This window comes from Pleurodeles waltl, chromosome 5 (genome assembly GCF_031143425.1).
Source record: "Pleurodeles waltl isolate 20211129_DDA chromosome 5, aPleWal1.hap1.20221129, whole genome shotgun sequence".
In the NCBI taxonomy this organism is placed as follows: domain Eukaryota; kingdom Metazoa; phylum Chordata; class Amphibia; order Caudata; family Salamandridae; genus Pleurodeles; species Pleurodeles waltl.
Window position 1 is genome coordinate 123,698,974 of NC_090444.1, and position 16,898 is coordinate 123,715,871.

The window sequence follows — 16,898 nt, forward strand, 5'->3', positions numbered from 1 at the left end:
GCGTTTCAACCCCTTCTTAAACAGAAGACTGTTCTAATAAAAACAGACAACATCACAGATATGTATTACCTCAACAAACAGGGCGGCACACATTCATCTCAACTGTCCCTACTAGCCCAAACAATATGGAAATGGGCAATTCACAATCACATTCATCTATTAGCAGAATACATTCCGGGGATAGACAATCAGCTGGCAGATCTCCTAAGCAGGAATCACCAACAAACTCACAAATGGGATATTCACTCCCAAGTACTTTCAAAAGTGGGGAAAACCAGAAATAGATCTATTCGCAACAAGCCAAAACGCAAAATGCCAAAACTTCGCATCCAGACACCCCATCCCCTGTCCAAGGGCAATGCTCTATGGATCAGTTGGTCAGGGATATTTGCTTACGCGTTTCCCCCTCTCCCACTCCTTCCCTTTCTGGTCAGCAAACTACGTCAAACATCACTCACCATGATACTCATAGCCCCAACATGGACACGTCCGCATTGGTACACAACAGTCCTAGATCTGTCTGTAGTACCTCATTCCAAACTCCCAAACAGACCAGATTTGTTAACACAGAACAAAGGTCGAATCAGGCACCCAAACCCCAATGCTTTCAATTTAGCGATTTGGCTCCTGAAGTCATTGAATTTGGTTACCTAAAACTTCCATCAGAATGTATGGAAGTAATTAAACAAGCATGTAAACCTACTGCTAGACAATGTTACGCAAACAAATGGAAAAGATTTGTCTATTACTGTGAATCTAAAAACACTGATCCACTTACAGCACCTATACAAGATATTGTATGCTATTTACTTCATTTGCAGAAATCTAATTTAGCTTTCTCATCCATAAAATTCTACCTTACGGCAATATCTGCTTATTTACAAACTATTCAACACACTTCTCTATTCAGAGTTCCTGTTAATAAAGCCTTCATGGAAGGATTAAAATGCATTATTCCACCCCGAACACCACCTGTTCCTTCTTGGAATTTAAATATCGTACTTACAAGACTCATGCGCCCACCTTTTGAACCGATGCACTCTTGTCAAATTAAATTTTTGACACAGAAGGTTGCCTTCCTTGTAGCTATTACTTCTTTACGAAGAGTTAGTGAAATACAAGCGTTCACTCTTGAGGGTTCTTTTTTCCAGGTACACAAACATAAAGTTGTACTTAGAACAAATCCAAAATTACTACAAAAAGTAGTATCTCCTTTTCACATCAACCAAACAGTGGAATTGCCAGTCTTCTTTCCACAGCCAGACTCTCTGGCAGAAAGAGCTCTTCATACTCTAGATCCCAAAAGAGCTCTTATGTACTATATAGACAGAACTAAAGAATTTAGAAAAACAAACAACTTTTCGTTGCTTTCCAACAACCACATAAAGGCAATTCTGTATCAAAACAAGGATTAGCAAGATGGATTGTTATATGCATACAAACCTGCTACATTAAAGCAAAAAAGACAACTTTTGATCACTCCTAGAGCTCATTCTACAAGAAAGAAAGGTGCGTCAATGGCATTTTTAGGAAACATACCAATGGCTTGTATATGTAAAGCTGCCACATGGTCTACTCCTCACACATTTACAAAACACTGTGGTGTTGATGTCTTCTCGCAGCAACAGGCTACTGTAGGCCAGGCTGTCTTAACACTATTTCAAACAACTTCAACTCCTACAGGCTAGACACCACTATTTTTTGGGAGGACTAACTGCTTTGTAGTCTATGCATAGCATGTCTATCTGCAGCTACACATGCCATTGAATGGAAAATGTCACTTACCCAGTATACATCTGTTTGTGGCATGTAGTGCTGCAGGTTCACATGGACCCTCCCTCCTCCCCGGAAGCCTGTAATCGTTTAAGTTTATCATTTGTACATATGTAGATACATTTACACTTGCATGGACATCCCTTTATATTCTTACACTCTTTAACTCCTTCCTTCTCCCTTTGCGGGAAAACAATCTAGCAGTGGAGTCAATGCCCATGCACACTGTAACCGAGAGGAGGAGTCACTCGATCCCGTGACTCCAAAAAGACTTCTTCGAAGAAAAACAACTTGTAATACTCTGAGCCCAACACTAAATGTCGGCAGAGCTATTCATAGCATGTGAATCTGCAGCACTACATGCCACGAACAGATGTACACTGGGTAAGTGATATTTTCCATATATATATCTGCAGATCCACATGCTTTGCATAAGTCCAACTTCTATTGTTGGGCTCGGAGTGTTACAAGTTGTTTTTGTTCAAAGAAGCTTTTTCGAGTCATGAGATTGAGTGACTCCTCCTCTCGGTGATAGTGCGCATGGACATTGAGTTCTTTGTTAGATTGTTTTCTTTCCGCCATCGGGTTCGGACATGTTCCTTCTCGCTCCGGTAGATCTCGGTTCAGTACTATCCGAACTTCTCTATCTTTTCACTAAAGGTCGGTATCATTTTTCAATCGCGTTTTTAGGACTATACTTGATCCGATTGTATCGTTGGGATTGATTTCACGCCCTTTCGGCAAACAGTGCCCTTCTTAGGCCTACTTTGATACAGGCTTTTGTCCTCAGTGCCACGCCAAGTTGCCCTACACAGACCAACACTCAATGTGCAACTTCTGCCTCTCTTCCGATCACAAGGAAGAAACCTGTGAGGCCTGTTAATCCTTCCGCTCCAAGAAAACTCTGCAGTATCGAAGAGCACGTCGTTTAGAAATGGCATCCAAGTCGACGGAACAAATGCTAAAAATTTTCGGTGAGGCACAAGGTCAGACTGCAGCTTCCATTGCAGATTCTGATTCCAACCGTGACTCCGATGGGGATAGTCAAGTGATTCCAGCGGCGCAGTGTGTGAGTACGCCAGCCCCTTCCCATCACCAAAAACCATCCAAAAAGTAATCACAACTGGTCTTGGGTCCACCACTGCTTGCCGGACATGGTCGGACCCGAAAGATACATCTCAATGACAAACGCTCGGGTTCAGCATCGTAAAAGACCAAAATGCATTTGGCGTCCACCGAACATCGTTCCACGCCTTTTTCAGGATCGACTCGAAGAGTGGAGGCTTCCACCTCGGAGCCGAAACACCCAACATCTATTTCAGAGCTGAAAAAGCTTCCATCCGTTTCTCATTCTCGGCACAATTAAAACAGTCTGTCTCCAAGCTTTCGAAGCTCAAGCCTGTGGGGAAGAAATATGCTCTAACTGCAGAAGAATCGTCCGATATTAGGCCCATACTTGAAGTGATGGATGATAACGCAAAATCCAAATCCATGAGGATACTGGAAGGATTATTGCATCTCCTCCTTCTACAATTAAAAGGAAACTATCTTTCCAAGAGACTTTGGAAGCTGGGCCTTCGCCTGCCAAGATTTTCAAACACGAGAAGAAAACAAAGGAAGTACATCAGCCTAAATCACCACATTCTCCTTTGCTTCCCACTTCTCCACTACCTGATTCTCCACCACCTTCACCTACACAATGTTCTCTGCAACCCCCTGTTTCTATACATAGGGATGACTTGGGTGACAATCTTTACAATGTAGACCCATGGGATTTGTATGACCCAGGCCCTATTCCATCGAATGATCCTGATGTATACCCCACTAGGCCGTCTCCACCTAAAGACACCACAGCCTATAATAAGGCCATTGCTAGGGCAGCTGCATATCACAATGTGCAGTTGCACTCAGATCCCATAGAGGATGATTTATTTATTTAACACACTATCCTCTACACACAAGGAGTGCCAATGGCTACCAATGCTCCCAGGCATGCTTAAACATGCAGATGACATTTTTAAAGAGCCAGTAAAGGGTGGACAAGAAATACAAAGCTGCACCATCAGATCCATTCTTCATCACACAACAATTGCCACCGGATTCTATTGTTGTTAGTGCAGCAAGAAAAAGGGCAAATAGTCAGTCCACCGAGGATGCTCCTCACCCGATAAAGAAAGCCGTAAATTTGATGCAGCAGGGAAAAGAGTGGCAACTCAAGCTGAAAATCACTGGAGAATTGCCAACTCCCAGGCTCTTTTAGCCAGATACAATAGAGCCCATTGGGATGAGATGGAGGAGCTCCTACAATATCTCCCACGGAACACCAAAAAAAGGCACAGCAGGTAGTTGCAGAGGAACAAGCTATCTCCAGCAATCAAATTATATCCACCTTAGATGCAGCAGACACTGCAGCTAGGGTTATTAACACTAGTGTAATCCTCAGAAGGCATGCTTGGTTGCGATCTTCAGGGTTCAAACCTGAGATACAGCAAGCTGTACTTAATATTCCTTTTAACAAACAGCAGTTAATTGGACCAGAGGTGGATACCACCATAGAAAAAGTTTAAAAAAGGACTCTGACACTGCTACGGCCATGGGTGCCCTTTATACAACACCTCTTTAGGGTACTTTTCGCAGGCCCCACTTCAGAGGTGGTTTTAAACCATCAACATTAGAGCCCTCTATGTCCTAACAAAAGCAGGGACAACAATAGTAACCCAGAGGGTCTTTCGGAGGATCCTACAGAAGGAACAACTTTAGAGGTAGACGGAAATCCACTGCCACAAGAGGTTCCTCCACCTCATCAAAACGGTGACTTTCTCCATGTCCCCACACAGTATACATCTCCTGTGGGAGGAAGACTGGAACATTTCTACCATCAATGGCACAACGTTACATCAGATCAATGGGTGCTGTCAATTATCCACAATGGTTATTGCCTAGAACTCACCTCTACTCCACAAAACATTCCCCCTCGCTTGCATAGGCTTTCTCTAGAACACCTCATTTTGTTAAAAAAAAGAAGTACAATCACTTCTACTCAAAGGTGCACTAGAGATCGCACCTATACCTCAACAAGGGACAGGAGTATATTCTCTATACTTCCTCATACCAAAAAATGGATGGTACTCTCAGACCAGTCCTGGATCTCAGACTCCTCAATCAGTAAATTCTCTCTGAGCATTTCCACATGGTGACTCTTCAGGATGTCATTCCCTTACTTCAAAAACAGGACTACATGACCGCATTAGATCTAAAAGATGCTTACTTCCATATTCCTGTACATCCAGCCCATCGCAAATACTTAAGATTTGTGATAGCAGGCAAGCACTACCAATTCATAGTGCTACCCTTTGGGGTAACAGCAGAACCAAGGGTATTCACCAAATGCCTAGCAGTGGTTGCAACATATCTCAGAAGGCAACATATACATGTCTTTCCCTATCTGGACGACTGGCTCATAAAAGCCAGCACCATTCAAACCTGTCAACAGCACACACAATACACAATCGATACCCTACACAGACTAGCATTCACAATCAGTTACCAAAAATCTCATCTGCAACCAGCACAAATAAAACCATACCTGGGAGCAATTCTGAACACTCAGTCTGCATTAGCTTACCCAAACCCACAGAGAATTCAAGCTTTCCACAATCTTATATCTCAGCTACAATACAATCAAACTTTCACAGTAAGGCTTATCATGAAACTGTTGGGTATGATGGCATCATGTATAGCAATAGTACCCAATGCACATCTAAATATGAGATCCCTACAATAGTGTCTCCCGCAACAATGGTCTCGGAAACAGAGTCAACTTCACGACCTAGTGTTGTTGGACCGTCAAACTTCCAACTCTCTGCAATGGTGGAATCACACCAACTTATCAAAAGGGCGGCCATTTCAGGACCCTGTGCCACAGACCATAATCACCACGATGCCTCAATGACAGGTTGGGGAGCCCATCTCGACAATCTTACTATACAGGGAGAATGGGACTCAATCCAACAAGCTTACCACATAAACCACTTGGAATTGCTAGCAGTGTTCTGAGCACTCAAAGCATTCCAGCTACAGATCACACACAAAACAGTGTTAATAAGGACAGACAACATGGCAACAATGTATTATCTGCAAAAACAGGTGGGCTGGGGTGAACAGGACATTCATCTCAATTGTTCCTTCTAGCACAGACAATTTGGAAATAGGCAATTCACAATCTCATTCAACTACTAGCAGAGTATATCCCAGGGATACACAACTAACTAGCTGACCTCTTAAGAAGGATGCAGCAACAAATATACGAATGGGAAATTCACCCACAAGTTGTTCAACAGTACTTATGCATGTTGGGAACAGACATAAACGTCTTCTCAACAAGCGAATACGCAAAAAGCCCAAACTTTTCATCCGGGTACCCACACCCTCGATCCAAGGGCAATGCTCTATGGATCATTTGGTCACGGATATTTGCTTACGCTTTTCCTCCACTCCCAGTAATTCAATTTCTGGTCAACAAGACCAGTCACTCCTCCCTGACTAGGATATTCATAGCTCCCACGTGGGCACTTCAACACTGGTACGCAACAAAGTTGAATCTATCTGTAGTACCACATCACAAGCTCCCAAACAGACCAGACCTATTGACTCAAAACAAAGGTCAGATCAGGCATCCCAATCCCAGTATGCTCAACCTAGCGATTTGGATCCTGTGGTCATAGAGTTTGGATATCTACAGCTTCCATCAGAATGTATGGACATTCTAAAAGAAGCGTGTAAACCTACAACTAGACAGTGCTTTGCAGCTAAATGGAAATGTTTGTATATTACTGTACCCAAAAACATTGATCCACTTACAGCATCAATCAGTACAGGATATTGTCTGTTATTTGCTTTACTTACAAAAAGCAAATCTTGCATATTCATCTATTAAAATTCATTTAACTGTAATATCAGCCTACCTCCAAAACAGACAGCATACTTCTCTGTTTAGAATTCCTGTCAAGAAAGCTTTTATGGGAGGCCTTAAAAGAGTTATTCCACCAAGAGCTCCACCAGCTCCTGCCTGGAATCTTAACATTGTGCTCACAAGGCTTATGGGTCCACCATTTGAACCCATGCAATCTTGCACTCTTCAATTTCTCTCATGGAAAGTTGTTTTCCTAGTTGCAATTACTTCCTTAAGGAGAGTTAGTGATCATTTAGAAGAACCTTTCTTTCAAATTCACAAACACAAAATAGTACTTAGGGCAAATCCACAATTCCTACCCAAAGTAGTTTCACCATTTCACATCAGTCAGTCAGTAGAATTATCAGTCTTCTTTCCACAGCCAGATTCAGTTGCTGAAAGAACTCTTCACACTCATGATGTCAAAAGAGCTCTCATGTATTATATAGACAGAACAAAAGATTTCAGAAAATCTAAACAACTTTTTGTGGCTTTTCAGCAGCCTCATAAGGGTAATCCTATTTCAAAACCGGAATTCGCGAGATGGATAGTTAAGTGTTTCAAAACTTGCTATCTTAAAGCTAAAAGGCAACTATCAGTAGTAACTCCTAAAGCACATTCTACTAGAAAGAAAGGAGCTTCAATGGCATTCTTAGGAAATATACCAAAGGCAGACATATGCAAAACAGCCACATTTGCACACCACACACTTTTACTAAACACTACTGTGTGGATGTGCTATCTCGCCAACAAGCAAATGTTGGTCAAGCAGTGCTTAAAACACTATTTCAAACTACTCCAACTCCTACAAGATAGCCACCGCTTATTGTGAGAGGGACTGCTTTTCAGTCTATGCAAAGCATGTGTATCTGCAGCTACACATCCCATCGAACGGAAAATGTCACTTACCTAGTAGACATCTGTTCGTGGCATGTAGTGCTGCAGATTCACATGCGCCCTCCCTCCTCCCCGGAAGCATGGACATCTTCTTTTCTTACTATATATATGTACATATACATTTCTTCACTCCTTACTTCGCCGTCCTGCGGGAAAACAATCTAACAAAGGACTCAGTGCCCATTCGCACAATTGCCGAGAGGAGGAGTCACTCGATCTTGTGACTCGAAAAACCTTCTTCAAAGAAAAACAACTTGTAACACCCCGAACCCAACACTAGGCTGCGGACCTTTGCAAAGCATGTGAATCTGCAGCACTACATGCCACAAACTGGTGTCTACTGGGTAATTGACATCATATATATATATATATATATATATATATGTATATATCATTTCGGACTACAACCTCCAGTGCCCCTATTGTTCTATCCCTTCCTTCTTTATAGACCCTATGCCAGTCATGTTGCTATGTGAAGTGCTTTATTGATCACTAGCAAGTTTTCTTAAGCACTGTAGAAATCTCAATACATACACTGCATTTTGCCATGTTTCAAATAAGCAGTGTTCCACATTTATAGGAAAATGGAATGATCGTGAATTGTCCAGGCTGTATCTGGTATCTGTGTATTTTCCTTTTCATTCTGTATTTGTATAATATTTCAGAATTCTTTTAGAACACTTGACTGAATGGGTCTCTGCTTGTAATGGACCAGCTGAGGAGCTATTATTTGTTTTGGCTGGGTACGCAAGTCTAAATCCATCCATGTCAATGCCAGACCAGTCAGTGGGAGATTCATCACTGAGTAGGTCAGCAGGAGGAATTTTGGAAATATAGCATTACAATGGCCTGGCCCACCTGAGCACAGGTCAGCCAGTTTGAGGGGCACCAGTGGCTCTCTGTGTATGGGGCGTGTGACAGGGTCTGGTAGAGGATCAATTGCCTCTTGGCATACAGCCCCATTTTTGTGGTATCAGTGCAATCGTTTGAATAAAAGCTTTGTGTGTGCCTCAAAATTAGTAATATTGCTCAGCACCAGCCATTTTTCCAATCAGAATGTACAAGAGGTTTGTTGTTGCATCAATGTAATCATGAATGCAATCACTAAAATGAGATTGTGGTGCTCTAAAACATGTCCCAGTACGAAGGCCTGGCAAGCATCTACTCGAATTGGCCATGGTGCTGGGTTCGCCCCCACACTCAAGGAAAAGGAGAAAATGCTTGGGAATGGCTGTCATTAAAATCTATCTCACTAGCTTGCTATGTAGCGTAGAACATATTAACTGTAATTTGAAAGAAGGGGCAGAGAAGGAACATAAATTGTTCATTTTGCTGTGAGTGAAAGATGAAGCAGTTGCCCCCAAATTTAAAACTGCCAGCCGTAGAATGCCTCATTTGATTAAAATAGGTAATACATGCAACTCCATGGAAAACCGTCCCCCTGCTGTCATGCACTGGCTAGCAGCATCTGCAGAGAAATTTTATGTGCTTTTGTTTGCCATAGATTAAATTCAGAACCTTTTCTCTTTCAAAATGCTGCAACATATGTAATATTTAAAAAGCATGCAGCAGACTGTTGTAAGGATGAAGGACCCATATGTTTTAATCTTCCTTCCCCAACAAGATCACCACTCACCCTGTCCAAGTCAGGAAACTATTTTCCCGCCATACTTTGTTTGGCGGTTCAAGACTTTGCTGCTCACGACTTTCCCTCTTTGTCTTATTAGGCATTGGTTGAGTCGGCATCGGCAGTCAGTGATCCTTGTCCTTAGGAGGAGCTGGACATTGGCCAGTGTGCCCACCAACCAAAAGGACCATCAGGTACTTTGCAACCTTTTTGTGGTGCTTTCCTTGGGCCGGGGATAAGGAGTTTGATTACACTTCCATTACAGTCTTAGTTTTGTAAACGTATGGCACCACAGTTGGTCTGTGGGTGCTTAGTAGCGAAATGGCTATCACTGCCACATTTTTATTGATAAATTCATTATATTAATGTAGTGGTAGGTGCATTTATTAATATAAACTAGAGTTTAATTTAAAAAAATCCTGCCTAAGCTAATATCTGAATGTTAAAATCTAGTCAGTTACGATGATGATAATTTGTTCTTATATAGTCCAGCCCCTCAGCTGCTTAACTGATATTACTATTGCCCAGTAGTAACCAATGCTTCTGTTGCACAGTTTATGGTATGTATACAAGTTGGACAAGTCACAAAGAAAACACTTTGCTATGCAATTCAACACCCCAACAGCCCTAATCAAGTCCTTATTGAAATAATTTAATCCGCCGTGATTCATCACCAGAAGTACTTTCCCCAATGCACTACATTAGGACAGCCGTCTTGTATGTCAAATACAACGCCATACCATAACTACCAAGCTAGAGACCTAATGCAGACCACTAATTCCTTAAAATTTGAAGCCCCTTGTCTGCAGAAATACCTACTTAACACAGTAGCAGTCTCGTGCCTGCTTGGGTACAGGTGTGAAGCTGTGAACACACTAAGGAAACTAGAACGAGATAGAGATGCTTTCTGATGAATTTTAAACACTTCTTGATCTGGGTATGCAATGGATTTGGTCTGCATCCTTGTCATTAACTTTAAATATAGATCCACTTGAAGAACTGCTCAATGGACAAAACATCACCATCCATTTACGTATGGTGCAAACCTGTGTCTTAAGTTGTCTTGCGCCCTCCATCACAGAATTCTTCACGATCACCTTGAAAAGCTGGCCATGGATTTACTTGTATTTATAAGACTCATCAAGCCTTTTACAGAGCAAATCTGAGAGAAGCAATTTAACTAATTAACTATAGAGCAAATCTTAGAGAGTAATTTAACAAATTTGGCATTAGTATACCTACTATCATAAGACGTCGGTCTCATTTAATAATTTGCTTCATTGATACAATTTAAAAGATGGTAGAGAACATAATTGATAGGGGAAAGGGTTGGTGCGAGGACCCAGCTTTGTCATACACTTTCAAACATCGTAAAATGTCTATTGGGATCCTCACACGAGCCCAAACACACACACAAAATTAGTGGTGTGTAAAAGAATCAAGATCATAAATATTTCATCAGGTAACCCAATAAACTGTAACAGCCTTCACCGATTAAGAGCATTTTGAAAAAGTAGACTAGGCCTATAAAAGCTGCTTACGAGGGAACTTTCTTCAAAGCCACACATTTTAGATAGTTAAATATTCAAGGAAGACCCGCTCAACAAAAATAATTTTCTTTAATTTTAGTTAACTAATTTTAGATCCCGCCTAAACGCTGGAATACGTATTATTCATGTTAATTAAATAAAGCTATTTCCCAGGTCAGATGAGGATCAATTTCTCAATAATTTATTGTGTACAGTTTGTCAAAGTTATAGGCCAATAGCTTACCCTATCTTTATGACAGATCTTCTGATAAGGAGGAGTGTTACTGACTTGAACCCAATAATATGAAATGGGGTATGGGGTTTGGGCATGGCCAACTATGCAATATGGCAAACATGTGTTTCTAGAGTGAGGGCCAAAGCCCCCATGATCTGTCAAAATCCATTTTTATGTGCACATGATTGGACCTTATAATCAGCGGAGATAAAATCTCAACATTACACCGCCTGTGAAAAGAGCTGTAGCAACTGCTGAAACATGACAACAGAGGACTGCTCACTATCTGTGCTGTGGAGAGCTGAGACCTGAGAGGCGTGTGCACAAAAAGCATATGCCACAACGGAGACGGTATCTGAGTACTTGAGGATCGTAAAGCAAGAGACCAAAGAAATTGCTGATAGGTGCCCAGTCCTAAGAGAACATTGCAGGTTTCAGCAGGACGCAGGCTGTGGCACGGGCGCCAGAGATGGGGCTTAGTTACTTGCATCTGAACAAGAGATGGAGAGGCTGATAGGTTTTGCAGCAACACTGCGGAGTAGTGCCAAAGACCAGGTGCGCCACTGTAGAGGCACCGGACCTTAGAACCTGACAGCTGGTCAGATCGGTGAACAGTGCAGTGAGTGAAAGCACCTTGAACCCTGTTCCTTGACCTTGAGGATCGATCCATAGGCCATATCAACAGCAAATCTTGCACCTCGGAAGGGAGTAACAAAAACAGCAGACCCAGAGGTGGAGGGTTGTGAGGTTCCTGGCGGTGAGAATGTAGGTACAGTGGGAGGTCTCATGTACATGACAGGTGATCTGCAGGGGCCTCTCTGTTTGCAAGCGTAAGGTGGAGGAGGTGAGGCACTGCTTTAGCAGCTCATGTATGAAGCACAGTAGACAGTTATTACGGTTGGTCCCCACATGTTATATACATTTGGACATCTGGGATGGGGGCTGCACTTTCAAATTTGAGAGGGAGAACAGCTCCGCTCCAGCAGTGAGCATCTGAGACACTAGAACTTAACCCTTGAGTGGCTACAAGATTATGCAAGATCTTTGTAGACACCAATTAGACTGTAAGCCAGATTGTGAGAGGCAAATTTAGACACATGCCTAACCATAGCAAACACAGCAAACAAGTCAGAGCAGCATCAAGTGGGAGCAGTGGCAGAATCACTCGAATAAACAGGCAAAATGTCCAAGAAGACAAGGACCTCCCAGCAGTCTTGACTGATATTGATGCAATCATGCAATAAATAAATGACAAATATTCTGCTCTGGAAACGTGAATTGGGGATGTGGGTGTACATGTGGCACTCGAGAGACAGGCCCTGAGAAATGTTTATCTGAGTAAAGGAAGTGGAACAAAGAGTCTCAGAATTAAATAATAATGCTAAACAGTCCCAGATAACTCTGTGTCTTATAGCTGCAACTGCTTGCTTGCTTGAAGCGCGGGTAGAAATTGTGGAAGTTAATGCGCATAGTCACAGCCAGGGACCTTGTCACCCTGTTTTGTTAGAAAAAGGGCATGAAGGGAGCTGACTTCTAGGGTGCCACCTGGGCTTCATGGCTACTGCTCATTACCAAATCTATTAACTTCTAAGATAGGGACTAAGGGGGTTATTCTAACTTTGGAGGAGGTGTTAATCCGTCCCAAAAGTGATGGAAAAGTGACGGATTTACCACCAGCCGTATTACGAGTCCATTATATCCTATGGAACTCGTAATACGGCTGGTGGTATATCCGTCACTTTACCGTCACTTTTGGGACGGATTAACACTCCTCCAAAGTTAGAATAACCCCCTAAATCCTCAAAATGGCTAGACAGCAGAAAGAGAGCAACTTCGAAGGTTCAAAGATTATGGGCCTGATTTAGAGTTCAGCAGGGGGGTTACCCCGTCACAATGGTAACGGATATCCTGTCAGCCAAAATAAAAATCCTATAGGATATAATGGGATTTATATTTTGGCGGATGGGATATCCGCCACAGTTGTGACGGAGTAACGCATCGGCCAAACTCTAAATCAGTGCCTAAGTCTTTCCAGAGTACATGAAAACAGTACAAATGCAATGAGATTCATTTGAAGAAGAAAAAGATGAAAATCCAATGCATGCTCCTCTTCCCAGACAGATTGAAAGTTATATTTATTTCAGAAGCTCTGTTCCTGGGAGGCATAGGCAGGTGAAAAGGAAAACCTGTCTGCAGTGTAAAACCTGTATGCCTTCAGCAGCGATCAAAAGAATTGAAGAACCACGTAATTATGCTTGTGGAGTCACTCCAACCTTAACCAAGCAACATAGAATACTTGAGTAGTGGTCCAAAAGCACCTGAGGCACTGGATCTCATTGAATCCTCAATGGAAGATGGGGAAGAAAAACTCTTAAAATAGCCCAGCAGGAGAAACTAAAATAACTCCATATGAACAGTAGCTGATGGTGGACATCAGTGCTGAAGTTGTTGGGCTCTACATTCTTCATGAATCAAGAAGGGACTGCTAATCCTAAGAAAGGAAGTATGGCGTGGGGAAGGTGCAACATATCCTTCCACAGTGGAGGAAGAAGGTAGTTTTAAGCTTGCATAATGAAAGTGTGGTGGGGATAGGGAAAAGGTTTACTTCTGGGTTTATATTTACAGACACAGGGCGTCAAGTCACACAGCAGTTGGCAACAGATTAAGGTCGCTTGGGCTTGACTGGTTGAGAACTGTTTATAGACTCTAAATCCTCCCCAACCCCTCCTTCGCACCCCACCCCCCAGTGTGTAATTCAGAAAAGATTGAAAAAGAAAAAAAAACGATGTCCCTCTCATGGAATGTCAGTGGGTTAGCTAGTAAAATAGGGATGTGTAATAGCATAATACTTACAGAGGACCCCAAAGATGGTACTGCTACACGGGTCCTGTCTGCTGGGAGCCGAATGTAAGATCCTTAATAGGAGACTATATATGTAGGGATGACCATCTTTGAGTGGTGTACCCCTGAGATTTTTGCCTTGACTGTTTTGCCGCCTTTGGTACTCGTACACTTTAATCTGCTAACCAGTGATAAAGTGGCTGTGCTCCTCTTTAAAGAGATCGAATTGGCATATTCCTAATTGGTATATTTAATTTACCTGTAGGTTCCTAGGATATGGCACAATATATGCCCGGGACTTGTAAGTTAAATGTCAGTAAAAGACTGCAGCACCTATTTTACTACCCACTAGAGAGTCAAAATAAAACATGGCTTCAGGCCTACCAATATAGCCTGAAGAATGCAGTTCAATCTGTCATATATGAAAGTCAAAACCTCCCTTAGAAAAATATTAATATTTCACTCTAATGTAGGCCTTGCCGTACACAAGGCAAGGTGCATGGTATTTAAAAGTAGGACATGTAGAAATTTAATGTTAACACGTCCTTACAGTGACTAGCACCCAAAAGCTATTTTTCACTGTGGCAAGCCTAGCTGTCCTATGTAGAGAAACAGACTACAGAATAAAGTCGTAATAAAGTATCTAGAAAAATAATTGAGAAACTATTTTTTAATAGTTATAAAAAATCCAAATCAGTGGTGAATTTACATTGCCCCTGCATCACGTTCATGGAGGTTACATTTCCAACTGCTCTTCCACTTCTGCGAGGCAATAATTAGCATTTGAAAAGGTTTGAAAAAGCTGTGAAAAGCTTTGTAGGAGCAAACAATAGGCTGACCGGAATAGGCAGAGATTATTCCTTTGAACCTCACCAAATATGCACAGTGGGGGCTGTGAACATTCTTTTTTAACATTACAGTGTCAAATCCGCTTGAGTGTCAAATGCCGCTTGACAGGTCTCCTGGGTTTACATATAACACTTTGGAGTACCCTTGAAAGACATTTTTTGTGTATTTCCTATCTGGTTGCTGAAAAACCCTACTTTTGTTCTACCAGAATTCTGTCTCTTGGTTTATTGTAAGTACTAGGGGTACACTGGCTGCCTCAAACCGGATTTTGATATTATATGTGGGAGGACACTATGATTGCCATAGTACACTCCTCACATGCCCTCAGAGCTCCCATTTAGTGTTGCTGAAGACTTTCTTCATCCTGAAAATTCCCAAAGTAGATATGGTTCACCCTGGGAGTATATGCCCCATTGGATAGGGTGTACACAGGAGTCACTCCCATCCTTTAGCTTGTTCCATGCATACATGTGGCACTTCCAGTTACCCACTTCAGAACATTTTGGGACAGGAGGAAGAACAAAAGAGTACTGGACCTCCTGTCTGTGATCTGAGAAGATCCCTGAAGGGCTGGACCTGCCCTCTCTTGTACCCAGGACAAAGAAGTAGACTCCAAGGGTCATAAAGTTTGCATCCTGGTAAAACTAGAGGCTTCCAACAAGCAACAGGAGGCCTTTTCCTGCAACTGCCCAGCTGACCATTGGCAGCTGGACCTGGACTGAGCCCTGCTGTAAGTGTGATCCTGTGATGGAATAGGACTTAAATGACTAAATCAGAAGGTACAGTCGTTGACCAGGATGAACATGGTTGGTGCATATGATCTGCGCTTCATCGTGGTGACCGTCAAATTGTACCTAGGTTCTGGTCTACTGCAACCATTGACTATCATTGCCGCTCTATGCTTCTTGGTGCTATTGCTACTTAAAACTTCTAAAACTATTTTGCCATTTTATTTATTGAATTTTACTCTATTTTTCTAATTCAGTTTGTGATTTTTATATTTTTGCATCTAATTTATTACTGTTTTTGTACTGCATAAATACCTTACACATTTCCCTAATTTAAGCCTGACATAGCAACCATGAGGTTGTTCTCAGGTATATTAAGTGATTTTAAGGATTCACCCTGACAAGGATTGTGATTATTACTTGAAGAAGTTAGTCACTCACCCTAAATAATGATCCAAATTCCTACAATATAGTTCACTGACCTATGTGAGGTTTGCATAGGGCGCTAGAGGGGTGACTATATTAGCTAAGAAAGTCTCAACTTTCCAGATCAGCCATTGGATTGAGGGTGATAGGGAGTGGTGAACTTACAAGTTCACATCACATGCATCCCACATGGACTTCATGTATGCAGACATGAAGTTAGTGCCTCTGTCAGACACTCTCTCTGGGGAACCCCACACGGGTAAAGATCCCCATCAAAGTCACCACAGGTGCAGTCATCGTCCGCTGAGGAATTGCCTCTGGGTAGCATGTGGCATGATCTACCAAGGCCAGGATGAACCTGTTGCCTAGGGCTGTCTTGGGGTCCAGTGGACCAATGGCGTCAATGCCCACCCTTTCAAAGGAGGTGCCAACAATGGGAAGAGGGTTCAGGGGAGCCTTCAGCTTTTTCCCTAACTTCCCACTGGTCTGGAAGGTGGGACAAGACCTGCAGAATGTATCTGGCAAAGGTCTTGTCTTGCCCTAAATGTTTTGCTAGGGTTATGTAATGAGCCAAACCCAGTAGAAAGGCCCTGTAACACTGGGGGACCACCAGCACACATACTGCCCAAGTACCTGGAGCCCTAGGCTCACTATATAGGAGATCATTTTCCCAGTAAATCAGGTGATCCCCAGCGGCTTCTCCTGCTGCATGGGCTGATGCCTGTCTCCTCAAGCCCTCAAGAGTGGGACACTCTTTCTGCGCTTTGCAGAATTCCTCCCTGGTGGGCCTACCCCCAATTTGTCAGCCAGCAAGCTCAGGTAGGGCACCTAGGGTGGCAATGTCCTCCCCGGTTGGCTCAGGGACTCTGCCAACCTCCACCGTGGGATCTTCTGGGACCGTTTTCCCACGTGCCATACCCCTCTCCTTGGCAGGTGTCTGTGCCATTCTTCCAGGCACCAGATGCCTTGACTCATGGGCAGCCATGAACCGCTTGGTCATACAGACCCACTCAGGCAATACCGTCATCTCCAAGTGAGACCT

The 16,898-nt window shown here is 42.7% G+C and overlaps 1 protein-coding gene across 11 annotated transcripts in view; it reads left to right on the forward strand.

The window, feature by feature from the left end:
* HMBOX1 (homeobox containing 1) overlaps positions 1–16,898 on the forward strand; it is a 394,167-nt gene that overhangs the window by 350,630 nt on the left and 26,639 nt on the right. For 5 of the 11 annotated variants that reach the window (XM_069233792.1, XM_069233791.1, XM_069233794.1 and 2 more), the window contains one exon: positions 9,349–9,442. The exons of the other annotated variants lie outside the window; for them this stretch is intronic. In XM_069233792.1, coding sequence (XP_069089893.1) covers positions 9,349–9,393 — 45 coding nt within the window. In that variant the 3' untranslated portion in view covers positions 9,394–9,442. The remainder of the gene's footprint in view (positions 1–9,348; positions 9,443–16,898) is intronic. 11 annotated transcript variants of the gene reach the window in all.